A 27,420-nucleotide genomic window follows, 5' to 3' on the forward strand; every position below is an offset into this window, starting at 1 on the left:
CGTCTGGATTTAGGAGTAGAGGCAGTGCATTATGGGTAATATGTTGGATACTCCCGTCCATCCCCAAAACAAGCCTTGCAATTTAATTTCACTTCAAAGTTTATTTGACATCAACAGCACTAGAGTACAGCTCATCCCCATATATTTTTTTGTTTTTTGCCCTCTTCGTCAGTACACCCTTGACAACCCTGCCGTACCGTAAAGATCTTAAGAGACAGAGTTGACAATCTTCAAATACATGGTTACAGAATGACATCACAATGCATCGTTTGAGTCCTCTAGTGCTGGCTACGTTTTGGCACAGATACGAATTTAAAGAGGATTGCACCAAAAGAGTAAAGGGGGGGAGGGGGTCGTCTGTACATGACCTCACTGCTGTGTTAAAAGTGCATCATTGCTACCAACTTCGGTTTAAGCACAAATCCCCCTGGCTTTGCTCTGTAATCTTGGCTGCTGAGGTATCAGAATGATATGAAGTGATTTCAGCCAGCCATGCTTTTCCCCCTCTTTTCTTTTATATGGGACAAGGACCCCTGAACAAAATACTACAGAGCAATATGGAGGTAAAGGTCTCGCCTTTAAAAGTGGAAAATTAGAAAAATGTTTGTAGAGGGTACAACAAAAAGCTTTCACAGGTTTACAAATGTTTGCGGATGTTTGCAGATGCCAAGTGATGCTGCTACTCTTTAGAAGGTCAGATGAAATAACACCCTAATTGTAAATAGTTTAGAGTTGTATTGTACCTTTCCACAGCTGTTATCTGCAATATTTGATCATACTCAACAAATTACACTAGAACAAAGACATAAGTTTTATCAAGGTTTAAGTTATAAGTAGTTGATTGGACACCCTGATTTCATCCCATCCTCATACAAAGACAAACTGCAAAGACCCTGTTCTACATGCCGAATATCATAGAGGATGTTCCAGATATGACTGCCTTCATACAAAGCATTTACCCACTGAAAAGGGGCACAGATAATAAGTTCCAACCACCGTTTACTTCAGGCTATTCAAGATTATAACACAGATTTGGATTTGTTTTGCTGCTCCAGATTGAAAAATGTAAGAGTTGTAGTTCATTCAAAACAGTCAAACCTCTTCGGGGTCCCCCTAGCAATCAAGAGGGAATGGTGTTGGACACCGTAGTAGATAGTCCACATAGCCTTTCCACATAGCTTGGGATAAGAGGTGACTCGTTGCAACAGGACAGAAGTTCTTTAATAGACAACATGACATGTTCACTGTCCAGTGTAATCTTGTCTTCTCCTTGATGTTCTCTCAGCTGCAATGAGTTGGGGAGTTATTAGCAGAGACGTGTATAGTCCTGATAGGCTTGTTACTTGGTATTTTGCGGTGTGACTATACAGTATATCTATATCATAACTGTGTGGATTCCAACCAGTTTGAAGGGACTACGGAGTGGTGCACTTCAAACGTTATTTTCTGACTCAAAAATAATTACGAAGAGATGTAAATACTTAATTCAGCATCGTCTTTCACGCTTATACCCCCCCACCACCAAGGCCACTCCATAACGGTTAATAATCAGATGATTTCCTCAGAGATGCACTGGATGAAGATGCAGTCCAGTCGACTGCCTGCTTCTCATTCAGTAAGTCTGAAAAGAGTCACATCTCCTCCAAGCGTGAGAGAGAGGGTGGGTAGGAGGGGACACTTCAAGAACGGCTAGCGTAGTTTCCAGGCACCATCAGGGGGAATGGGAAGAGGGGTGGGGTATGGGATGCGAGGAGAGGAGGTTTTTCTTTATCGTTCCAACCCTTGCTGTTCTACTTCTCTCTGTAGTGGAGCAGGTACATCTTCAGTGGCTCGGGCAGGGGCAGGCTGAGGATCTTCTCTCTCAGCGGGTTCACCTGAGTCTCCATGAGAAGGACGCTGCCCTCCCTCCTCCCGACCTCGTCCTCCTCTTCCTCTTCCTCCTCCTCCAACGTCGCTGCTGCCTCCTCGTTGTTCTGAATGCGCTCGCACACGGCCCGGCAGATGTTCTCGTCGCCCTCCTCGTCTTCGTCTTCGTCGTCTTCGACCTCGTCGCTCCCCGACTGGTTGTTGTTGTCGTCCATGGGGCCGGGGATGAGGCGGGTCATGAAGACGTAGCGGTTGGTGAGCAGCGAGGTAGCGTCGCGGTGGTCGCGCCGGCGTTTGTGCCGGGAGCCCGCCCTACCACCGCCCACACGGCGCGGTGGGGGCCACGTCCCTGAGAGGCTCTTCTTCAGGAGGTGGCGGATGGTGATGCGGGACAGGTCCTGCAGGCTGCGCACCTCAAACATGGGGGCTGTGGAGAACACAGAACCACACATCTACTTTAACACTTCACTCACTGATGGAGAGAACCACACATCTACTTTAACACTTCACTCACTGATGGAGAGGCCGTTTTAGAACAGTGTAGAGGACAGAATGGTACTCATATCCATACACCGGGAGAACAGCCGCATATCTCCAAATAAGTGTGAAAACACAGTAAAAAATAATAATAATATATAAGTAAATAATAGTAATAGTACTCACGTAAAGGCACTGCCCTGGGTTTGCCATTTTGGTTGTGTTTAGGCAGCACAAGTGGGGCGAAAGACACAGCAATAATCTTCTTAGTATCCCAAGAGTTGTAGCCCGTCCTGGTGATCTTGGTTAGCTGACAGCAGAAGGGAAAAAAAGTGTTGTGTTGATCTCGAAACGTCCTTAAACAATATTGTGTGTGTGTGAGAGAAAGACAGAGAGAGAGAGAGAGAGGGTGTGTGTGTGTGGCAGTGGTGTAGTCCAGTTCGCTGTAGTGGGTATACTGTGAGCAACAGCCTATTGTTTAGGCATCCTGTAGTTCTCAGGGAGACAGGTGGGAGAGTGCTGCCTTATTAAACAAGATTTGTCAAAATTATGTTACAAATGTATGTTGATACATACCCTTGGATATTTTAAGTGGGTTATACTGAAATCTTGATGCTTATACTGAATAGACTGGCATATCATGTACACTACACCACTGTTGTGTGGTGTTTATGAGTATGTGTGGTAGGCCCAGCGGTACCTTTTCCTCCAGGGGCAGCACCAGGATCCCTCCCACTTTGAGCAGGTTCTTCATGTAGTCCTCGTGCTCCTTCTGCACTCCGGCTCCACAGTAAACTCTGTCATACTGCCGGGACTCAGGTGCGATCTCCAGACAATTCCCCACCACAAACGAGGGCTCGCAAAACTCAAACCTGGAAGCACACCAATCATCTGATTAGCATGTGTCTGTCTCTAATGCCTTTTCCTCCAGTGTAGGTGAGGCCAAATATGTTTATGATAAATGTTACATATTAACTGTCACATCTCAATCTTTGAGGAAATAAAACAAATCCTCAAATGTACTTCTATCTGCATAATGATGTTAAGATAATAAGATCAGCTACAACCCATCAATCTTCCCTCTATCTGATGTATACTATCAGAAATATATAATGGCTTCACATATAGTCATACCGTGGAATGTAGACACATTGGTGAAAGCTGTCAGTGGTTATAATGAGGAACTCAAGTATACTATCAGAAATATACAATAGTTTGACATACAGTCATATGAAATGTACACACACCTGTCAAAGCTGTCACTAGTTTTAATGAAGAACTCAAGTTTCTGATAGGCGTACTCAATCACATCTGAATGCAGTTCCACCCCGTGGTTCACTCCAAATGGACCTGGTAAACAGATAACAGATAAATCATGTATTTCTGTACACATTAATACATTAATATAACTAAAATCTAGCCAATTACATTGACAGAAGAATTGACTGATCCCAGGATTTGATTGATGCATGATGGTTCTAAATGCATTGGACTTTTTGACATGATGATGACATTTAAGTTTCTTATTTCTTTTCACAGAGCATCCACAAATCATGGCCAAAAATGGCCATTTTGAAACCATTCACCCAATGTATATGCTAAGTTCATATGAATTTAAACAAAAGTATACATATATTTACAGAGAAACACACTGATGATACTCAACACTTACTTCAAATGCTGACTTTTGTTCTACCCATATACAAGTATGAGTGAGCTCATATCAAGAGCAAGCCTTATTTGTTTTACTTAAACAAATTGTTTGTTAATCTTCCTGAAATGAAGGCACGGGGGAGAGACAGACAAAATCTCACCTAGGATGAGTCCCACCATGGTGCTCAGGTAGCCCGTGCCGCTGCCCAGGTTAAGGAAGGACAGGCCCGGCTGCAGGTCCAGGGCCTCCATCACCTCCGAGTAGATGCAGGGCGCCGAGAGGTGGATGTTCCCGTGCCTCCAGGCCAGGTCCTTGTAGGCACTATCACGGAACTCCTCCAGGTAGTAGTCAGCGCGGTCGATAGCCCGGAAGGCCTCCTCCACCAGCTCCGAGCGGATGTACTGGGCCTCCTTCAGGTTGTCGATCAGCTCATCGTTGTCCTCCCCAGCGCTCACAGCACCCCCCATTGTGTGTCTGGGAAAAGGGTATCTGGATGTTGCAACAATTTTTTTAACAAATATATCTGTTCACTTACAGATTACTTTATTCATAGTGACTCACAGTTGACTTTTTTAAAGAGTGACTCATACAGTACATTTTCTTTGGGTGGATCAGGCATTTTATTAGTTTATGTGTGCAGTGGTGTCATGTTGTTAGTGAGCTACACTTTGCTCCAGCCAAGCTGCAGCAATACAAGCTAGTGGATACATGGTCTACAGTATGTCTCTCAAAGAGAGTTGAAAGGGAAAGGTAGTCAGACTAGCATATTGTTTTTAATTCTGTCTGTCTTTTATCATGCATGAAGAGTGCACATTTCAGCAGTGATTGAACCAGCAATTATTGGACGTGGTTCATTAAAAAGGGATGGTGTCAAAATATGTGCCTTATTAAAGTAGCCGTTTTCAAGCTATTTTAAAAAAGATATTTTACAAATGAGTGAAATAATGACCATATTAATCTCATTAAGGTTCATACTTTATGAGCTGAGTTCACGAAATCAAACACATTGGCTCATCTGTAATAGCCTAGAAGGCCTACTCCTATGACATTGTATAGAATTTGTTGTGCACACCTGTTGCAGTCATCGACCATAAGATTATTTCTATTTTCGCGGAGCTTTATTATTAAATCAATCAGTTGCATTTAACAATAACATAGCCTACAACAGCTTGTTCTTTTTGAACAGCGGTGGATATTCTTTCATGTGTACAATGCAATGAGAATAACTATGTATGAATAAACAATATGTTACATTTTAATAATACATCAAATGTAGCGAGGGGCGGCTCTCTCATCGGCCTCCCGGTGCATTGAAGACAGGGAGAAAAATATGATGATGAACATGCTGTTTAAGAGATCTTAGTGCAATATTTATCGCTATTAAAAAAATGCTTCGAATTGAACTTGTTTTAAGCACTTCTACGGATATCCGGACGGTGGTGCAGCGGAGCTCGGAAGGGCAAACTTCCCCAGAGACGCTACCTCAGGAACTGCAGAACTGAGAAATATTTCCCACCAATCAACGCAGACTCAAAATGCAGCTGCGCCATTGAAAAACAAGCCATTGTGTAACTAAACTTGTTTTCTTCTCTTGTACGCTGCACACAGTACCAACAAACAAGCCCACACTTGAAACAGATCAGCTAAAACATGATTTGCACAAGTCAGACAGGTTAAATTGGGACATTGTCTACCGGTTAGTTGAGGTAGCAAAATACCCAACCCACTTTCGTCCGCAAAATGTCATCTTACAAAGGGTTACTAAAGTAGGCCACATCTGATAAAGGATAATACAGTTGTGCAGACGGCCTTTGTCAATACAAAGCATTCGTCTGATCGACGATATGGACAGTTGTCCAACAATAACAGGTAATTTATGATCATCGTGTCGAACAAAGAAAATAGTCACGAGCAACACAAGCGTTTAAAGCTAGATTGTAGTCATACCTTATGCGTTGACGCTTTGCCAACGTTGAGTAGGCTAGACAGTGTGCGTGGGGATCACCTTCTAGCTTTTCTTTTCCTTAGATTTCCTACCCATAAACATTCAATGCAAGTGGGTACAATGCTACATGTAAACATTGACCAGCTGACACTGACGTCACGGACAAAAACACTCGGGACGGTAGTTTCTTTTTTCTTTTATTTCCAAATATCTTCTTTTTTCGTGCAATTTGACACGTCCATTTCCGTAATTTTGCACGATCAAAAATAAATTGAATTCATTAAAAACGTAAATAGTTTAAATTCGAAACTTTTCGTCATGCATGTTAAACCATCATTCTGGTTTTACTTTGGTGTTGATGTTAGCCAATTCACAGCGTCATACTAATTAGATTCTAGCATTTCGTGTCTGCGCCTAACATACTCTGAAACATGAAATAACTGGTTCACATGAATAGATAATTTTTTCGTGTGCATTCTTCCTCCAGTTTTACCCAGATCATCCAGTAGATGTCATCACAATACCTCGTCATTAGGCCCAGATTGTTATCTTTTAGGTTAGTCTAATTTCTTATTTTAGGACTGTATATTCAGAGTGAGTATTAAGTGAATTGTCATTTGTTTGTAATTCCATAAACCTATAGCTTATTCGACAGCATTTGCACACACATAAGGTACGTCTTTTGTTCACAACTTCTAAAGCATAATTACCATGTAACTATAAGGTGTAATTGACAGCCATTACACTGATGTAGGCAATAGAATTCCCTTTTATTTCAATATCAACAGATGGGCAAAGACTATTCATATGTAGCAATCACTAGCACACAACATTTACAAAATAAATATGCAACAAGATTTCCATTCATTTTTGTTCTTAAATATTAAATAAATAATAAATACATAATATCTATTTATCCCACATCATTGTGGAGGGTGTGAAAAATACTTTATGGAAAACAGAACTGATTAAATAAAGAAAAACCTTTAAAAAAGAATATCAAAAGCTGTTAGTTACAAAATATTTGCACTTAAAAAAGGAGATTAAAAATCCCGTTCTTTAAAATAAATAGAAAGATATATAAAACAATTTATTGTTAATACTTTAAAATATTGTCTCCTTTGAAACATCACGACAGAGGACAATTTCTTTCTTCTCACTGACAGATAAAAACAGTGTGTGATGTAGCATTTTGTTCGGTAAAAAAAATAAAATAATAAATTAAAGACAATAAATAGACATTAATGAATAAATAGGGAAAACAATCACAAAACATTGATAAATAATATTAAACTTACATCTCAGATCATCAATCCAAATATTCATTTCATGATAATAATAATGACACTACAAACTATTCATATAAGTGCAACGTCTATGCTCATATACCATAAATATTACTAGATGGAATGCCTTTACACTAACTATGGGACAACAGTATTATTGTACAAGACACATAGGGCTCTGCAGTGCTGCATTCTAAGTCTGTTTCAATAGCAATTTAGAAAGGGGGGTCATTCGGCATGTCCCTTGATTGCAACACATGCACACACACTCACACAAACATACACACGCACACGCGCACGCACGCACGCACACACAAAGATTCACGCCCACCAATATCCACACACACACACACGCATAATTTGTTGCTCCTGACAACCTGCATGCACTGAGGAGAGTAAGCAAGGCAGGCCAGGGTCGATTGTTGTTCTAAAAGTCAAACAGGTAGTGAGTTCCAGAATCAGCGTCATTTGTTAAGGTCAAGTCTGTCCATGAGGAGAGGGGGCTCCAAAATCACACTTTTTTGAGAAAGCAGCATCATTGAATTTTGGTCCTTATTTGAAAAATAAGCATCAGTTTCTCTTTTTCAAGAAGTAGAAGCCACCTACATAACATACATATATCAGACCTGAATACCAATTCACAGTTTCTTTTTTTTTTTTTTTTTTTTTGTCGTGGTGAACACTCCACAGATCTGTTGCTTTCTTCTGTCTCTTCCTGTACTCGTTCATCTCTACTTTTCCCCGATTGTTCAGCCTCCTCTTCAGCCTTCCTCTTCACACCTCGATGCCTTTCACAGCCTGGTTGATGGACTCCAACAGGGCCCGGTTCTCTGGGTTCTGGTAGCACTCCTTGTTGGTAAACATGTGCGTAAGAGTGTCCACATAGGAATCAAAGTTCTGTTCCGTGATTGGCTCTTTCTGAATAAACAAAGGGGAACAAAAACAAGAGTTGTGAGACACTGCTGGTGAAGTTGGGTGTCATTGTGTGTTTGTCCTCACTATGTGTGAACATGAATTTTATTTGTGCTCACAGTGCAAAAGAGCACACAGTTTCTACTGATAGGCTATCTGAGATTAGCATAGCAGCTAATGTTTTGTTAACACTGCAGTTAGGGCTTTATTCCCTTAATATGGAGTTTGAGCTAACATGAAAGTGTGCGTGTGTCTGTTTGTGTGATTGATGGAGTACACTATATTTGTGTGCATGCACCAACTCAGCACACACACACACACACACACACACTGTTTGACTCTTCTATTGACTCTTCGGCCTGTCTGTCCGACTCACCATATGTGGAATCCGGATGTTGGCCAGACTGCGGATGAGGGCCTGGCTGAGGCCAGACAGCTCCACGAAGAGAGCCTCATTCCTCTCCTCGATCAGCTTGTTCTCCTCCTCCATACTTTTCAAGTTCTTCTCCATGGAGGAAATCTGGGGAGAGCTCGGACAGGTTAGCTCAGCAGCATCAACATGACGCCTAGAGTCAGCCATTACTGTCACTGAGTTACTGCATCCCTCTGAGTCATCAAGACAGCTGCATCGTGATGTTCCTCAGAGTGCAAATGTCTGGTAGTTCTCAGACTTACTAACGTATTAATATTACCATATTATGTGGAGTTGAGTTAAATAAATTAAATCAAATATAGGAACCTAACTTGCAATAAGACAAATGTATTACATTCACAGCTCAATATTACTGCTTTGTATTGCAGGAGCTAACAATAAACTACTTAAATTACACTTTATAACGTACTTAAGAATGTTCATGCGAAAACACACTAATGAAAGCATAAATCATATATGATCAGGCAACTGGGACCGTGAGGGGGATTACTTAGGTTAGAGGACTGACCTGTGTGTGCAGGCTGGCCATGTCAGCCTCCATCTCTGAGTTGGACTCACTAAGCTCATTAATCTCTTTGTTCAGCTGCTTTATGTCCTCATCATTATCCAGGACTAAACAAGACAAATAATAAAGATTCTGAATAACCACATACAGGGTGACAAAAGACAGTAATAATTATGGCACAGCATGCAATCACCCATTTTAACATCACAATATTTTCTTTTTTAATCACATAAACATATCTTTATTGTTATTTTATCAAACATAAGCCACATTAAAGGCATAATCTTTCATTAATCTCATGATATGTATTCTTTCTTTAAAAATATTAATATTGTCTTGGTCTTACCATCGCTGGCTCTGAATTTCTTGCTGATGTACTCATCTCCAGGTAGCTTGGCCCTCTTCTTATTGGCCGATGCCCTGGGACAGCCCGATAAGCTGCAGGTAAAGGGGGGAAAAGTACATCAGTTTTGTGGTATGACCTGCTGAAATCACTCCTCAGAGTTACGTCACCCAGCGGCAGATTCACAGCTTCCTCTTCACCGTTCCACCAAAGCAAAGAACTTTTCCTGACCCACTCTGGAGTTATGAAACCGACCCTGTTTTACGCTACTTACATGGAACACTTATGGCTTAGGGCTTTGAATTGGGCCTGCTGATCTATTTTTTCTCTGCCTCCCTCCCTGAGTCTCTTTAGTGTCTTTATTTTACTAAGTCTATTCCTGAACACTGCCCCTGTTCCTATTTGACACAATGACTGAGGTATATATACAGTGTATAGGTCCAGTAAATTGATTGGCAACACTTTACATGGATAGTCTGTCCACAGAGAAGTAAATAATATATAAATATAATAAATATAAATGCACGTATGGTCTATGTATATTTACCTGCGGTGGGTGAGGAAGCTGCCGTTGGCGTGGCCCGATCCATCACATCCCGGCGTGGGGCAGGTGGGGCCCTCTGTCTTAAAGGCCTTCCAGGAGAAGGGAGTGCCGTTCAGCATGCCCTCCTTCTGGCGCTTGGCAGCCAGTGGGCACCCGTAGGCGCTGCGGTGGGTGGCATACTTCCCGCTGATGTGACCCATGCTGTCACAGCCAGGCACTGGGCATCTGGAAAGGAGAGACGGGTTGATTTGGGTGGCACTTGCACTGGCAGTGGGAAGAGGACTGAGGAGAAAACATGCACACAACTAAATACACAAACTTCAATACAGTTTACATTCATTTACAGTTGTTCATTTAGCAGATGCCTTTATCCAAAGGGACTTAGAATTATGTTGCAAGGGCCATTGTCCACGGAGTAACTCGGGTTTAAGTGCCATGCTCAAGGGCACAACAGTGAAAGCTGGGTATTGAACCCACAACTTTTCAGACTACTGCATGCTAGCCCAGCTCCTTAGCCACTACGCTTCGACCCCCCAAATACTGTATGAATGGAACACTGTATCTTTAATAAAACTGACAATGTAGTTAAATGCAACAAAAACAAAACAAAACAAAAAAATGTACATTTATCATTTATATATTTATACAAAATATTTCAGCTGCACTGTTCAAAATGAACAAAAAAGTTCAAAGGTGTATTGCTAACATTTTATGAGTTGTTTAGTGATAGGTAATTAACGACACATGGAAAGAGGCTATTTAAAGTTGGCATAATCACACTGAAGCTTGTTTGAGCTGCGCGCAAGTCTTACTTTAAGAGTTCAGAGTCCTCTTTGTCATCCTTTGTGGGGGTGGTTTTCACTCCTCCCTTTTTGGCACGAGGGCATCCAGATAAACTGCCAAAAGAGAGGAGAAGAACATGCTCATTATTGTGGGTCAGAACAAGTGATTCATTAATGTCCAGAGAGGATCATAATAGCCGTAAGGCTACCTTCTGTGAGAGGCGTAGTTCCCTGTGATGTGTCCAGATCCATCACAGCCTGGCGTAGGACATCTAAAGAGGTCAATAAGAGCAGAGTTAGAGTGCACATACACACATACTCAAACCATCCACACATAATCTATGACAGCCACATCAAGGAGACTGACACTTTGCCTTAATGTGATATTTATGCATTATATTCATGTCCTGTTTATATTCATTAAATCACTCCTTTGTGCTATGTGGATCCCTGGAAGAGTAGCTTCCACTCATTGGATCCAAACTGAATCAGCAAAATCAAATATGCTGTCTGTCTGTTGATATGATGTCTGTTAACAAACCTACAATCATGTTAGGCTATTATGCAACTACAAAAGATGCCCTCATCCAGATCAACTATGGGTGTGCATTGGCAAAAGGAAGTGAATAGCAGAGTATCAGAAAGGAGTGGGAGTTCATGTTCAGTGTCAGTGGTGGTCAGTGAAGGGGCAGTGCAGTGCAGAGCAGGAGAAGCTGGAGATGCATTAGAACACAGCAAACGTACTTCAGTTCAGCAGTGTGAGCTGCCATGAGGGTCCGCAGGGACTTGTCAGCGAGAGGACAGCCAGACAGACTGGAGGAGGAGGAAGAAAAGGAGAGATGGAGAGAGAGAGAGAGAAAGAGAGAGAGAGAAACACACACAGGAAGAGAGGAAGGTAAGATAAGAAGAAAGATTCTTAACACAAGACTGAAAGACTTACAATAGCAAACAATTTTCTTTCTTGTCAAGAGAATGTTTGATTTTAAGTAATCGTGTTCAAAGAATCAGAAATTGAAAGCGCTTTGGTGAGAGGTAGGCTACTGAACATTGTTGAAGTGTGTTATCAAAAGCAGATTTGATACAGTCAAGAGAAGAGGAAGAGATGGTAGGATTCACACAGATAAAAAATCACACGGGAACAAACACTACAGAGATTATCTGGATGTATGTATGAATACTCTGTGATTAGTAAATCACTTCAAACTCTTCACATAACAGCATATCACTAGACATGCAGGGCTTGAAGAAGTGCAACTCTTGTTCACAGCCCAGAGTTCAACTGAGAAAAAAAGCGAGAAGCTTTATAGTAAAAAAAGGAATGTGTGGTGAAGGAGACATAAAGAAGGCCATGAATTACTACAAACAGTCACATGCAAAGTTGGAACTAAATAGAGGGAAAAGATCTGTTCAAACTTGTGTCAATGGGTGCTAATGTGGGATGAGAGACTGATTAAGTGTATTGCAATGGTTAGTGCCAAAAAGAGGACATCAGAGACATGGGTCTTTAGGTGGTGCATTCTCAAGAGAGGTGGGGAGTTAATATCAGTACTAAAGCTGTGCTTTACCTGCGGTGTGATGCATAGTTCCCTGTTATGTGACCACTGCCATCACAACCTGGTGTGGGACATCTGAAGAGAGAGGGTTGAATCAGTGATCAGCCCAATTTCTGACTGCAAAAAGTGGAAGGGCCACTATCCTATATTTCATTTCAAATAATAATAACAACTTGATGTCGAGAAAATAAAAACAGTTGGAATATGTAGTACGTTTTGGTAAGTTGGAGGAAGCCATGCACAGTACACAGTTTCCTTGCTGTCTCTCCACTTTCTTATGCTCTCTTTTTGCAGTTTGCGATTTGAAGTTAACCTTGTAGATACTATTCGCAGATATACTCTGCCTTGGATTACCACTAAACAACCCTGGTTGTACATTTGATCACTTACAGCAGAAGATCCTTCTTGGCGTCCTTCGGGGAGAACTTGACCTTGAAACTGGAGGTCGTGACCTCTCCGGGGTACTTCCTGTCCTCCAGACTCTCCTGCGTGCCGTCATCTTCCTCCCCCTCGGAGGAGGCGTACGACTGCGTGCTGTGCTCTGGCTGTGGACACACACATGGACGTTCAACATGACCATCAGTGAGCCCATTTCTACCCACAACTCAATTACACAAAATAACACCAATACAACAAAACAAACATTACAAATAAACACACTTCAATGAAGACTATCCTGAGGAAACAGAGACTCATTATGTTAATATGCTAATACGACATTGTAGCTTGTTAAGTCTTGGAAAAACAACTATATTTTAGGATGCTGCTTCTGAATTACCTGCACCATGCTTAAAGTCATGTTGTTCTTTGCAGTATACTCTGAGATTATAAAGTAATATGATGCTTTTTAAAACCTTCACAAGCTTAAGGCTACCACTACACAAACTGATTCCTCTAAGAGAAATCATAAAGTAATATAATGCTATTTAAAACCTCCACAAGCTTAATGCTACCACTACACAAATTGATTCCTCTAAGAGAGTCCTCACCTCCTCCTGCTCCTCCTCCTTCTGGTGGAGGGGCTTGGTGTAGTCCAGAGGCCCCTCCCACTCTTCCTGTTTGTATGTGTGGGCGGAGTGAGGTGAGGTGACTCCGCCCTGCTGCTGGGAGGATGACGATGACGAAGAGGAAGGGTCAGGGGACTGCACTCCTTCCCTCTTGGGCTTCTTCATGCTAAGGTCCACTGCCCCGTTCTCATCCACCTCAATGTCCATTTCCTGCACAGGAGAAAGTTTCCTCATGGTAAACAATCAAAAACGGAATAGAGGATATTTATGTGCATCCGAGTCTAGCTATTGGAAAAGGTTGTGAAACATCAATGCATTGTGCATTTGCTAAATTCTTGTTCAAAGTAAACAGAAAACAATCTAACTAATCTCTTAACTTGTTTGTTTTCAATTAAGATAAAGACTGCAAAGGAAAAAGGAAAGCTATGGTCAGTTGTATAGGCTGGTCAGTTGTATAGGCTGGTCAGTTATATAGGCTGGTCAGTTGTATAGGCTGGTCAGTTGTATAGGCTGGTCAGTTGTATAGGCTGGTCAGTTGTATAGAGGCAGAGTGTGCTGTACCTTGCCGTCCGGATCCTGCTGCTTCGTGCTGAGGTTCTCAGGCCTCTCCCAGCAGCGGGTGGACAGGTTCAGGATGGCGGTGGCTGCCATGTGCGCAGCCTCGGCGTCGTGCGAGTAGTCGTAACCACTGGAGGACGACGACGAGCTGCTCTTGGCGTAGCCTCCTGATAGGCTGTGGCTGGGTGACGAGGCTTTAGGGAACGGTTTGGCTGTGGGACGCACAGAGGAAGATGGACGCATGAGAATGGTCCTTCAGTCTACATCTGACAGGTTCAGTTTCACAACCACTATTTCTACTGCCTGGTACAAAGATCACACTAATCAACAAAAATAAACAATAGTGACTAGATTATTTTGAGCCATGACAGTACAGCTGAAAATTTGTCTATAAGGTATATATAATATAATGGCATCTGTCCACTCTGTATATATTTCTATGAAGTAAACAAGGTCCTTACATTTGAAGGCTTTGGGTGAGGTTTCGCTGGTGGGCATCTTTGGGGCGAGCATTCGCTTGCCAAACACTTGCACGTCGAAGCTTGCATAGTCAAAGGACACCTTGGAGTACTTCTCCAGCTCCTTGGCCAGGTTGGCGCGCGGGGTCGCTGGCACCACATTAGGCCTGTAGCTGCCGTACTGCGGGATTTCCAGCTGCTTAACAAAGCACATGGGTCTGGGAGGGAGGAGGGGGGGTTGAGAGAGAGAAAAGAGAAAGAGAATTATGTTAAATAGGCTATTGGAGTCAACTGGGAGCCATTAGTTCTCATAAGGCATAAGTGTGTGTGTGTGGGAGGGGGTTCTTTTTCTGGGACATAGTTCTGCTGTAGTGTTTTTTTTTTTGTCTTTTTTAAACAAAACTGTTCTTTCCTGGCCTAGTTTCAGAGCTGAGACAAGAGAGTGAGATAAATTGTTATTAATTGATACTGACCTCATCCTGTGGTCAGAGAAATGAGGCAGTATATGAGTGGAATGATACATGGTGATGGCGATAGACATTTCCAGAGCATACAGAGTGATGAGTGCAGAGCTGAGGGCCAGTGTGTGTGGGTGTGTGTGTGTGTGTGTGTGTGTGTGTGTGTGTGTGTGTGTGTGTGTGTGTGTGTGTATATGTGTGTGTATGTGTGCCTGTGTGTGTGTGTGGCGGAGGGGGTTGGTTACCTCAGTACTCTGTCAGAGTGGCCTCCTGCGATGGCTGGCTCGCTCACTGAGGGCTGGCTAACATGGGGCTGCTTGTCGTGGCTCTTGTCGAGTTTCCTTTGCGCTGCGATGGGGCAGCCTGATAAGCTGGACAGAGAGAAACACAGTGTGAGGGGAATCCTGCGTTCTGATATCCTCGTGAATGAGTTTAATCAAAATATATTAAGACTAGAGAAAGAGCAATTAACTGTTAACCTGTCATTCCCAAGGGCTTAAATCAGATTTAAACTATTACTATTTTTTTTTTTTTTGAGAAAGGAAAACAAAAACATAATAACAATGGAAGCTAATTTCACTTGATGCACATATTATTTTCTGTGTAAACGTAGCACGGGCTGTACCTGCGATGCGTGTTGCGGTTGCTATTGACGTGTCCCTGACCGTTGCAGCCTGGAGTCGGACACTTCAAAACATTTTCATGCATGGCCAAGACTAGGGAGTGAGAGAAAGAGACAGGTTATATATTTATGAAACTGTTGGAGAACAATACTATTAAAGGTGCTTTAAGCGATGTTGCAATGAAACATTTTTGTCACATACAGCAAACATCACCTCACCATCTGCTCCAAAAACAGCAACAAAAACAACCTGGTGCAGCCTGGGGGGTATTCCAAGTATGTGGTTTAGTGACAAACCTGGGTTAATTAACTCAGAGTAGGTGGTAAACAGTGTTGGGCAAGTTACTTCAAAAGCGTAATGCATTATTTATTACTTGTTACTGTCATCTCAAAGTAATTTGTTACATTACAATATTACTGTCTTTGAATTGTAAGGCATTACACTATGTTTACATTACTTTCACCAAAATAACAGGAAATATGGATTTGGTGTTCTCAATAGATCTTCATGTGTTCAATGCAGCTCATTACATGGCAGGAGGTGATGTGGTATGACATAATGACTGAGCTAGGCTTAAGGCTAACAAAAGAACAATATAATGGTTGCAGTTATGGCTCATGGGACAATGTAGGCCCCAAAGGCCAAAGGTCACTCACAACTTAATATAGTAAAATATAGCCATAGTGAAATTGTATGTTGACTTTAAATGGTTCTCATCATTGCTGGTTGCCTATCATTCCACTTACAGTGGTGTAAACTTAATGCAAATAGTTTGAGAATAATGGCTACGATCTTTGTCTGTAAAAGCAACATTTTAGTTATTCTCACTGCTTGAAATGAGAAGTATAGCCTAACCATGTTAGATCTGTTGCATGAATGGCAGAGATAACTCAAATTCCCTTTCTACAGTCATTTAAACAAGGCAATCAAATTCCAGGACCAGCATAGATGACTTTTTTTAATTCTTGGATAATCTTCTCTGGTGCCAATTGAGCATTTCTCAATTTTGGATTAAAAAGCAAAGTAACTTTTACTTTGAATTGTACAATGAGTAAAATATTACTGAAATTGTATTGGTAATGCCTTACATTACTGCATTACAGCAAAAAGCAATGCATTACTGTAATTACATTACTTTTTTAATGCATTACTCCCAACACTGGTGGTAAACCTCCTAATAGAAGAGCTGTATGGCTTCATTCTCCTAACAAAACAATACCATAGGGCTCTTGTTGTAGGAGGTTTACCACTTACCTAGGTTTATCATTAAACCACGTACTTGGAATACCCCCCTGGACCATAAAAACACAACAAACTGTTCCAGCCAATCCCCGCGCATTTAGGAGAGTTGCACAGGAGGGAGAGGGAGGGAGTAGCGAGCTAGCTCTCTGTTTTGTTTGAACGTCAACAGAAGTGACATTACCCAACATGGCTTAGAGCACCTTTAATGTGTCATGTATTACTTAATGTCTCTCAGGTAAGCAACAGGAGACACTGAGAGAGAGGGAGCGATGAAAACAGAGACAAAAGACTGACAAAAGAGTGAGTGAGAGACAGAGAGGCAGAAGGGAAGAGACATAGCTAGAGAAAATCTGAGAGATAGCCATCGAGAGAGAAGCAGAAGATGGCTGTCCAGTGCACTTACTCTCTGGAGGAATCCTGTCCTTGTGAGGGCAGCCGGAGAGACTGCGATGGTGAGGGTACAGCCCAGTCACATGACCTGTGCCATCACACCCTGGAGTAGGACACTTCACCTCCTTTTTGTCAGACCTAGAGCCCTCTGTAATAGGACGAAGGTGGACATTTCAGCAGGACTTTCTCTTGTCACATTATTTAAGAAACAATGCACATGAAGTGATATGCAAATTGTGATATAGCTACCTATGCTAACACAGCTAACCTATGATGAGCTATTTCAATGCACTTTTTTACGCTTCTCTAAAATGAGAAAGCCCTTTAATTTGACTAGTAAAGATTAACTTTGTGGCCATTACTCCTACCTTTCCCGTAATAAGGCCTGCGTGGCGTGCTGTCGCTGGCCTTGCTGGACCTCTCGTCCTGGCTGTGGTAGGACAGGGGCTCTGAGGAGCAGCTCTCCTCCGCAGCTCTCTCCACCTGCTCGGCTTTCAGGGCAATGGCTTGCTCCAGGAGCCCCAGGTTGCCCTTGGTCATGTCGTACGTCTCTGACTCGTCCGTGACCTCCGACCTGTGAGAGACACTGTCCATTTCCTCCTCTTCCTCCTCCTCCTCTTCAACCTCGTATTCTTCCTCTTCCTCCTCCTCGTCCTCTTCCTCAGAGTGCAGCTCGATTACTACAGTGGGTGAACCCTTGTTAGAGCCGTGCTCTTCGTCTTCCTCTTCGTCTTCGTCATCCTCTTCTTCATCTTCCTCCTCCTCTTCCTCCATCAGGTCTAGTTTCTCCTCATCATGAGGCACCACCTCTGACTGCACCTCCTGGGCAACAGCAGCAGCATTGAGCGCGACAGGCTCTGCTACCGTCTGCTCCTCCTCTTCCTCCTCCTCTTCCTCCTCCTCCTCCTCTTCACCATCCTCCTTCTCTGTGTCTTTGGTGGGCAGTCTTTGATAGTTCCCGCTGTAGTACTGGTGGTCGGAGTTGTTCTTCTGACCTGAGCATTGTCTCTCCTCCTCATCCTCTTCCCCCTCGTCATTGTCGTCTTCCTCCTCCTCCTCCTCCTCGGCGGCAGTCGGCTCTGGGCCTGAGTCGTTCTTCAGCTGCTGCCTCATTCTGTCCTGCTCGCTCATCTCCTCGTCCTCGTCCTCCTCCTCCTCTGCTGCCTGGATCTCCTCGGCGACCTGCAGTGCCGCCTCGCTGTCTGCCTCCATAGTAACCGGCTGGATGGGTGTGGTCTCCTCTGGCTCTTTGGGGAAGTCTGTATCAGAGGGTGGGGTGACTTCGCTCGCTGGCTCTTTCTCTTTAGGATTAGCTGGTGTATTTTCATCTGTCCAGAAAAAAAAAGACAATTTGATTACATTGTCCTGCTTCATTTTAAACAGAATTCAGAAATATTTATATTAGTTTTTTTTACCATTTCTAAGGTTTATGTTCATACATATAGTATGTAACAGGCATCAACAAACTTTCATCAGTGGTAGCTGTGCATTTACTAGTGTTTGCAGGTCTGAGCTTTTTTCACTTAGAGTGGCATATTCAAAGTCCAAAATAAAACAGCAACGGCAGAGCCATATTGGTGTTAGGTGAGAAATACATGCAGAACTATTTCATCATGTTGCCCATTTCTCTCTCTCTTTATCTCCTTCTCTCTCTCCTTCTCTTTCTCTCTCCTCTCTCTCTCCGTACCTTCCTGTCGCTCAGCAGTGCTCTCCTTCTCAACCGCCTCTGTGTTCTTTTCAGCGGCTGCCTCCTCGTCAGACTCGGCTCCTTCCTCCTTGGTCTCCGCCTCGCTGCTCGCGTCACTGTCGCCGTTGAAGCCATCGTCCATGGCCAGCTTCAGGGGATTGGACTTCTTCTTTGGGGCAGGTTGATTTTCGTCCGCCTCTGCCTCTTGTTTCCTTTTCTTGGCCAGAGGGCAACCTAGCACGCTGCCCAGAGATGGCAACAAAATGGCAGGTGAACTTGTGGACACTGTGGTCAGACATTGTACTTGATTCTGATTGGTCAGTCGAGGTACAGTATTTGGCTGTCTGTTATATCTGACAAATAGCTGGAGCTGTTTATAAGATGACTGGCATAGGAAAGCTTGTTGTATTAGTGAAATAGTGATCCAATAGACTACAACAGACATCAATAAAGTAACTTTACACCAATAATAAATCCTTCTCAAATTCATCGTCTTCATGAAATTACTGATTTATTTGGCAGCTAGGTGTGTGTGTATGACAACATAGAGACAGATCATCATTATTGTCAAATTTCCCTCTCCAAGGGGATAAAAGATGACATCACTTTGTGCTGTGTGACTAAGCTATTGCCAATATATTACACATCCTGCCAACAGTAATATTTTATTGACTACATTTTTCAATTGTTAATTGATGGAGTATATGAAATTACCTTCTGTGCCGTGCATATTTTCCACTGACGTGACCCAGGCCATCACATCCCGGAATAGGACAACTAAAAGGAGACCAAACAGGCAATGATTGATTCTATGCTCAAAAAAGCCATTCCTCCAAGGAGTATGCGAATAAATATGATGTGCGGTGTGTTGCGTTAGTTCTTAAAACAACATCGACTTTCAAAATGAGCATGTGTTCTAAGCGAACAGATGGCCCCTCTCTCAGAAGTCCCAACAGGCACCGTTCAAGAGGAATGTGTTTATTAGAGAAGATATACGATGTGGTAGATTTGAATTCTGTTTTATCTTGTGTCTTAATCAAGGATGTTTGATGGTATTCATTAAAGTGGTTGTAACAGTGGCGCTTATATGAGTTATGACCAATTATAATGTTTGTTTTTTTCAATACGTACCTCAGTTCTTGGCCAGCAAGCTCCAGGGGTACTGTAAAGCAAAAAGAGCATAAGGATCAAAAGGGGAAAGAGAGAGATGGCATATTCCAGCAACCTCTCACATCTTAGATATCTAACAAACTCGGATGGTGGTAGACTAAATCATGTCGTCGTGGTGATGGGGGGAGATGACGTAAGGGACCGTGTGAGGGGGACGTACCTCGGATGCCCTTGGAGCGCGTCCGCGTCCGCTTCTCGTCTGCATCCTGACTCATCTGCAACACAGACACAGTCAGAGACGTTACAAAAACAAAAAAAAAATGTCTCAGTCTCTCCCTCCTGGCCTGCCTCGGTCTGCCCCTCCCTTAGCCACTCGATTCAGAATACAACTTTGAGACAGATGACATTGTATATTTCAATAAAACTTTGATATAAAGCCTTAGTTACATGGCAACTTCACTTGGTTTATGTAAATACAACGTCTTGATGAACCGACTGACTCTTCATCAGTCAATACTTGATTAGGTATGGTAGGTACTGTATATTGTAGCTAAAACACACCTCCTTTATTTCTTCAGATGGTTCCTTCTATGTGTCAACCACCAGTTTCTTACCTCATCTATTCTTAGTGCATTACATCCCTCTGTTTCTCCCTGCCCTTCCTCCTGTCTGTCTCTAACCTTTGTTTCATCTTCCTTTCATCTGTACATCTCCTCCTCTCTGCTTCTCATTCTCCTTCTCAAAGATCTCCCCATAAGTGGCTCCTCAGATACAATTCAGATCCAAAAACAGATGTTGGGATCCATCCCTTGCTGTTAAAAGGGAGGTATCTAATTGTTCTGTTCAGAGGAGCTTTCAAGCTCAAGTTACAGCTGATAAAGACACACTCCATCCTTCTAAATATGCTCTCAAACACCCCAATCAATACCAACCCACTGTACAGTTCCTTTTCAAAAGGAACTGAAGGAGGGACACATAGAGAGAGAGAGAGAGAGAGAGACAGAGAGACAGAGAGAGAGAGAGGGGGTGGGTCCTATAATGACCAATAAGCACCATAGCACCATAAGCACTAATACTCTAATACAACATATGTACTCATGATAGTGCTACAGTCAAAATATAATGCAGGGCATTCACAACTTTCCTCCTGTAACAAAAGGCATTCTGTGTTATTTGTGTGAGTGTGTGTGTGTGTGTGTGTGTGTGTGTGTGTGTGTGTGTGTGTGCGTGTGTGCGTCTATGTGTGTGTGTGCGTCTATGTGTGTGAGAGTGTGTGTGTGTGTATGTGTGTGTGTGTGTGTGTTGACTGAGAAGTGGAATTGTCCTCACTTTGCCTCTCCTCGTCCTTTTGGTCTCACAGCTGCTGTCTCTGTCTCCTCTCGTCCACCTCTGGTTCAGCAGCTGTCCTCTGAACTCATTTTCTGTAAGGGGGTACAGCAGTTTGTTACTCCCATTGTCTTAACAGCCTTCACTATAATGGTATCCATTAATGGGAAACTCAATTAGGATCAGACCTACAATATAGCAAATGTCTGGTCATGGAAAATGTGCCATTGTTCAAAACGATGATGAGAAAGGGTTTGGTAATGCAGGTCACTCATATAACCCAATTAAGGAGAACATTAGTACAGAACTGAAGGCACATACACACACACACAAATATAAACTAGTGGTCCACTAAAAAGAAGGCAAGCAAACCAAGGCAGACACACATTCTGTTCTCTTCTCTAGTCTTTGAACACTATACATCATCATATGACACGACTTGCGTGCCTTCACCGTTCTGGTGTCGATTAGGACTCTCCAAAAGAGAGGAAAGCCGCGTCCCAGCTGTTTCACTCGATTGCTCATTACTGGCCGCCTAATACGTTCCAAGAAGCACCTGGTGCCCTGTCGCTGTCAAAACGGTTTCGCATGAGAAACCCCGGAGAAATATGACTATCAGTGAAATAAAACGTTTATTAGTGGAATAAACGAAGTTTATCACGGAAAACTTTCGTCAAATTAGATACATCTAAGATATGACTATCAATTAGATACATCTAGATATGACTATCTAAACCGATGAGCAAGGCAACCTTAGATCAAACAAACTTGATCAATAAAAAAATATGTAGGCTACTGTTCCACAAAGCGGTGAAAAACAGAATTCATCACAATTCAATATGGCTGAATGCAATATGCCGGAGGCACTAGTACAGTAGCCTAGTCCAAGAACATCTTGGACATTTATTTTTATGGATGGATGGAATAGCTTTTTCATGGAATTTTTACAATTAACCACAAATTGAGTATTTTTTGTAACAAAAGACATCATAATTGCAGAATTGGTACAATTTCATACAGAACACAATATTTATTAATCGAATATGTACGTCTGAAGTCTTTTGTTCCGTAGGCCCCGGCATCGAAAGCGCAGCATCCAATTGCACGTAACCATTCCTTTCACAGTTTGTACAGTACCACGCCTATGAGCGATTTCCATCAACCGAAAAGCAAAAAACCTTCCGCGGTGATAGAATAGGGGTGGACCTACAAATGCTAGTCTTTTGATCGGTTCGCTTTGATGGTTTCCCCTTTAGCGCTAGCGGAGAGCTACCTGTCATTCTAGCGTAGCCTGGACGCTTTGTTTACCCTGGGCCACAGGCTTCTCTGGGTCCCTAGCTAACATCAGAACAAGTTCTATCCATGCATGGTATCAAGCATAGATCATGCTGCAATATACACGAGAGCACCTGCTGCCAAACTCAGAAGCCTACCAGGCAGATCACTTCGGTAATGCAATAACGTTTTTTGTAGGCCTCAGCCGTGGTTCAGCAGAGTCGGTACTCCAATGAACACTGTAATGACAAAACATAGGCTTAAACTTGCGTTTAAAGACGCTGTCTGCTTCGACTGGTGTTTAGTTTGGCCAGACTTTCCCATGACGCACACATCCAAAGCGTCTCTAAAGGCTTCGACAGAGCGCCATACTTGATGCTTCCCACATAACAGTATTTCTTATAACTTGCATAACCATTTCAGTCGATAAAAGCCATCACAATAAATGTTGTTTTTACACAAAGCAGTAGGCTACAACAACTTCAGACTATCAGGTGCTTCACACAGGATAGTTTTCTGTCGTTATATAGACAGGTTAGACCTTTGGCCGTCATAAAATGACCACACAGCTTTAATTTAGATCAAAAGGCCTTAGAAAACTGTTAATCTGCTAATAGATTATAATAAATATGAATATCAACTCTACACCTCTCTACCATTACGCCTTCAGTAACTGTCATTCAATATGCCAGTCAACACACTTAAAAGGCTTCTGGTAATGAATTGCATCCCCATCATACAGCTAGACCGTGTATTATAGTGAAATGACAATGGAGGATGAAATAGTAATATACACACAAAAGCTACGAGCAACTGCTTCTTTAAGAGATTACTAGCCGGGCGTCCATTAGGTTACAAAAAACAGCAATGGTGGGTCCGTTAACGCACCGAGGTATAAAATGAATATAAACGCACAATGAGAAAAACTACATTTCTGCAACATATGGTGATGTAGACTATATACCATATTCCACAGTGTTCCATAGAATCCTTTATCAAAGAGATGGCCTTTTTGATCCAACTTCAGTGTTGAACACCGTCTTTAGCGCTTCGGTAAGTCGCTGTCTGACGTTCAAAAACTCAGACGTCTCGATCACATCCAAACCACAACGTCTCCACGGTATAGATAATGTTATTCACCTATTCTAAATCGGAATGTTACAAATGAATACCGATTCCATCGTCTCCATTGCTTTGTCGACGAGAATAATATAACTTACCTACCGTTCACGGGCCATTGTTCACCCCTCCTCTCCCCTCTTATGTTGTGACATCATCATAGTAAAACCTACAGCATAAGATGGGCAGGGCTTCTGATATCGCCTTGCACCCCCACTATCGTATCACACAACACACAACGGCTCTATCCTTTGAACATAATTCTTATGCATATACTTGGATTTGCTGATATCAGACCCACAAAAGAGATAAGGGTAACAACCATTGCAAACGTGCAAAATCGCAAAATACTATGCTCTATAATTTTTGAAGTGCCATTTGTAGGCCTATCATTTGCAGTTAACAGTTAACTTTTGGCATCCGCGATCGCATTACAGAAGAGGGAATCTGTTACAGTTGTCATTTGAGAACCCCCATCGTTATACACAATGGTACTGCCCAACCATTTCAATACATCAACACCGAAAGGACACGAAAAGAGTTTGGGCAAAAGCATGTTTGCCACTTATTTTACATTCACACTTGTAATATAGAACACCAACTATTAAACCTAAAGTTTATGAATGCGATCAGCAATATAAAGTCGTCCTCCTCTGTAATGAGAGATTTTGTTAAGATTCCAGGAACAATGAATTCATGTCGGTGCTCGAAGTGAACGATGTAGCTCTACGGAAATTCAGGACCCAAGACAGCGCGAGCAGTGATTTCATTTCAGTACCATGGACAGAAACGCACATTGCTCTGCGCAGCCGGTCAAAACGGTCTGTTCTGATCCACTGTGCTCCTAATAATATTCGTGCTGTTACCTATGCCACATGGCCTCTGATCTGGACTGTTTAGGCCTTTATGTTTATCGAAAAGAAACATATGTGCCGTGTTGCCTACACGTGTGAGCAGAAATGTTAACTACGATTTAATATAGCCTAGGTTTATTTCGGTGCGTTGTTTTCCGTAGACCTTCCAATTTATGATTTCTGTTGCCTGGGTTTTATGAATATTGGTTTACGTTTACACATGGCGAATGTCGTTTTTTAACAAAGAACTACTTTGTTCTGCGCAGTAATACCGTGGAATGAAATAGGTCTGCTGCGGAATAGACGAACGACAGTTATCTAGCTGGGTTGTAATGACTTCCATTTTCAGCATTTTGCAACTCATTGCCTGAGTGCAGAACTTGCCATAGGCTAGTTATTTCAGCATGACTTAAAATATTATTTAGTTATTAATAAACAGGGTATAATAATTATTTGTTGAAGGCTATCATACATGTTGTTTTAAACATACACTTGTTGTTATTAATTAGTCATAATGTTAAATTGAAGTTGTAGAAAGTGTAGAAAAGTTTGGCATAAAGTCTGGTGAGGTTGTTGTCAAAAGCAACTCTGAAAGACTTTTTGAATATTTAATGAGGCTCAACTTCTACGATTACCAGCTGGGACTTTTTTTCTACTCGGCCACTTCGTAAAGCTCATCACAGATGGACAGCCCTGTTGCAGTCGCATACAATTAAAGCTGCGGGCTGCTACTAAGGGTCTGAGTAGGAGTATAAATATTGCATACGGTGCGGCTGAATGAATAGGACGAGGGAACCCCCGACTCACCCAAGTCCCCTCCCATCAGAGACAGATGGAGTGATCTGCCAAGCCGGCTGGCCCTCCCTCCTCCTCCTCCACTCCACCCCACCCCTTCAACGCACACACACACGAACTTTTAATACGCCGGAGGACTGACTTCGTCCCTATAGAGTTTGAAACACATATCCTCGAGGGAACAAAAGTTGCCTTTGTCTGAAAACTGTCTGGACTGCTTTGAGTTTGGGGAGTTTTGCCCAGCACAAAGAGCCCCGGGTCAGCTGCTGATTTAGCACAAGTGTTTCATTGTAGAAAAAATATATCATCGTGTTAGGTTGACCGTGCCACCAGACAAGTTACCCTCGAAATAGTTATGACAGAAATCTGAACGAGTGTTAATCGACAAGGGAAATAGTTCTGTAGAATTGTTAAACTAATAAAAAGGCTGATAACAACGCCACTATGTCATCACATCGTTATGATAATAGAAACGTAGGCCTATGTATAGTGGAAACAACAAATAAACATCTTTAAATAAGACCATTTTAAGTTGGTACAAAAGCTGAACAGGCCTACCTAAATGCAGAAACTAAAGTTTAACAACTTTCAGATTAGACCATCTGTTTCTAGCGTCTAGTTATGACACGCCGAAGAAACATTTAGAAAAAAACAGAGTACTGACCTAGAAAACTTCCGCACAGCTTCATCTTTGCGGTGATTTTATCGTCCCTCACACCGCCCTCAAACTCTGAAAACTTACTTCACTCCAGAGAAAGTTACAAAGGGTAAACTTACAAGACTGGGCGGGGATATCACCAAACTCTGCGCCTCCACCAATCAGAGCCTCACTGGCGATTTATTGTCTACTTTGTCGGCCTATCAGAGCTGAGAGCTCTGTCAGTGTCTCAAAACAATGACCATTGAAAACGAAAACAAAAGGTTAGTAGTGTCTCCTGCAAGTCATATGGCAAATCCAACGACTTCCTTTTTCTTTCATCACGATTCCCATCAGCTGCCTCTGCATAAGTCAACCAGAGTTTTCACTTGTAATGTAAGTTCTCGAAATATGTAGGCCTACGTGTAAAGAACTTTTTGTCCTCACTGATTAAAGCTGTATGCCCTTGTGGGCCAGTTTTAGCAAGTCATGCCTTCTTTTATGCTTTATGTATATGTATACAGTATTTATCACACACACAAGGTCGAGGATATCTTCCATTCTGTTTGCTAGCATGATGAAAAGAGTAGGCCCTACACTGGGATAAATAAATAAATAAATAAATACATAAATAAATATGTAAATAAATAAATAAACGAATAAATAAACAGTAAGATAAGTCCACATCAAATAGAAGAGAAAAAGAAGGTAAAGAAATAAGTTACCAGTAGGACAGTTTCTAAATGTATCAATGGATAAATATTAACACACATAGTCATATCAAGGAAAGAAAACAGATGAACCAACATATGGGTGACAGTTGTGAAAATGGGGAACTTCTGTTTAATTCTGGTGTCATGTTATTTGGAGGCTGCAGGGCGTGATGCTATCCTTCTTTTGCCCCTGGCCTGGAAGACTCCCCTAGTTCACTCAGTTCATCAAGAGTCCAATCAATCAATTACCCAGTCAATCAATAGGCATCCTATCACTGACAGACAGCCATCCGCAACCACTCTCTCTCTCTTTCTAAAATCTATTTACCATCTCTCTCTCTCTCACACTTCTCTGCATCCCTCTCTCTTTCTCTGTCTCTCTCTTACAGCCACACCATCTCCGTCTGACCAAACTAAAATCTGCTACTCTCTCTCTCTCTCTCTCTCTCTCTTTTTCTATCTCTCTCCTCCACTCCACCCTTCCACCTCTTGGCACTCTGCGAGCAGGGCTGTGCAGTACAGAGGGGAGCAGCATATGCCCCTAGTTAAAGCTGGAGCTCTCTCCAGTATGGGAGCTGAGCTGAGACTGACGACCCTGATGACAGATGGCTCTGCTGATAATGATGGCTGGGTGCCCCCTCCATTCTGTTACCATGGTAAGTCAGCAGAGGGGGAGGTTGGGGGGTCCAGGATGAAGGATGAGGATGGGGGGGGGCAATGCTTATTATTGAGGCATTCCCTACTGAATGCACCACAGGCCTAAAGAAAGTGTGCCAAACTTTAAGAGGCTGTTCGCAGCTTAGCAGAATGTACAGGAGAGATAGCACTCGGTGTGTGTGTGTGTGTGTGAGTGTACAGGGGTTTGTGT

The 27,420-nt window shown here is 42.5% G+C and overlaps 2 protein-coding genes across 9 annotated transcripts; both read right to left on the reverse strand.

The window, feature by feature from the left end:
• Positions 1-81: 81 nt before the first annotated feature.
• Positions 82-6,115, reverse strand: pcmtd2a (protein-L-isoaspartate (D-aspartate) O-methyltransferase domain containing 2a). 2 transcript variants are annotated; one of them, XM_048242071.1, is made up of 6 exons: positions 5,945-6,115; positions 4,158-4,471; positions 3,591-3,693; positions 3,044-3,215; positions 2,530-2,653; positions 82-2,293 (listed from the first exon to the last, which is right to left on the reverse strand). In XM_048242071.1, exons 2-6 carry the CDS (start codon positions 4,462-4,464, stop codon positions 1,791-1,793), a joined length of 1,209 nt encoding a protein of 402 aa, XP_048098028.1. In that variant the 5' UTR covers positions 4,465-4,471; positions 5,945-6,115; the 3' UTR covers positions 82-1,790. The 2 variants fall into 2 exon arrangements, with proteins under 2 accessions (XP_048098028.1, XP_048098027.1); XM_048242070.1 differs by having other exon boundaries at positions 4,158-4,486.
• A 578-nt stretch (positions 6,116-6,693) lies between these two features.
• On the reverse strand, positions 6,694-25,925 carry myt1a (myelin transcription factor 1a). 7 transcript variants are annotated; one of them, XM_048241790.1, is made up of 23 exons: positions 25,867-25,925; positions 21,163-21,254; positions 20,054-20,108; positions 19,855-19,885; positions 19,438-19,500; positions 18,724-18,965; positions 17,405-18,364; positions 17,050-17,184; positions 15,407-15,497; positions 15,027-15,152; positions 14,327-14,541; positions 13,869-14,077; positions 13,290-13,517; positions 12,691-12,845; positions 12,313-12,375; positions 11,492-11,560; positions 10,957-11,019; positions 10,778-10,861; positions 9,969-10,190; positions 9,425-9,516; positions 9,082-9,185; positions 8,517-8,660; positions 6,694-8,146 (listed from the first exon to the last, which is right to left on the reverse strand). In XM_048241790.1, the coding sequence occupies exons 1-23, from the start codon at positions 25,889-25,891 to the stop codon at positions 8,003-8,005; spliced, it is 3,612 nt and encodes a 1,203-aa protein (XP_048097747.1). In that variant the 5' UTR covers positions 25,892-25,925; the 3' UTR covers positions 6,694-8,002. The 7 variants fall into 7 exon arrangements, with proteins under 7 accessions (XP_048097747.1, XP_048097746.1, XP_048097749.1 ...); XM_048241789.1 differs by having other exon boundaries at positions 9,969-10,247; XM_048241792.1 differs by lacking the exon at positions 25,867-25,925 and adding an exon at positions 23,655-23,789 and having other exon boundaries at positions 9,969-10,247.
• Positions 25,926-27,420: the final 1,495 nt, after the last annotated feature.

Source organism: Alosa alosa, chromosome 4 (assembly GCF_017589495.1).
Source record: "Alosa alosa isolate M-15738 ecotype Scorff River chromosome 4, AALO_Geno_1.1, whole genome shotgun sequence".
Taxonomy (NCBI): domain Eukaryota; kingdom Metazoa; phylum Chordata; class Actinopteri; order Clupeiformes; family Clupeidae; genus Alosa; species Alosa alosa.

Excerpts from the sequence above, each read along its gene's own strand:
- myt1a (XM_048241789.1), bottom strand. The coding sequence starts at position 25,891 with ATGAAGCTGTGCGGAAGTTTTCTAG. Across the intron at positions 10,248-10,777 it reads GAGGACTCTGAACTCTTAAA|TCCTCTTCCCACTGCCAGTG; the intron begins GTAAGACTTGCG and ends TTTTCTCCTCAG. Across the intron at positions 9,517-9,968 it reads AGCTTCCTCACCCACCGCAG|CTTATCGGGCTGTCCCAGGG; the intron begins GTAAATATACAT and ends CTTTACCTGCAG.
- pcmtd2a (XM_048242071.1), bottom strand. The coding sequence starts at position 4,464 with ATGGGGGGTGCTGTGAGCGCTGGGGAGGACAACGATGAGCTGATCGAC. Across the intron at positions 3,694-4,157 it reads CATGGTGGGACTCATCCTAG|GTCCATTTGGAGTGAACCAC; the intron begins GTGAGATTTTGT and ends TCTGTTTACCAG. Across the intron at positions 2,654-3,043 it reads TGCTGCCCCTGGAGGAAAAG|CTAACCAAGATCACCAGGAC; the intron begins GTACCGCTGGGC and ends TTCTGCTGTCAG.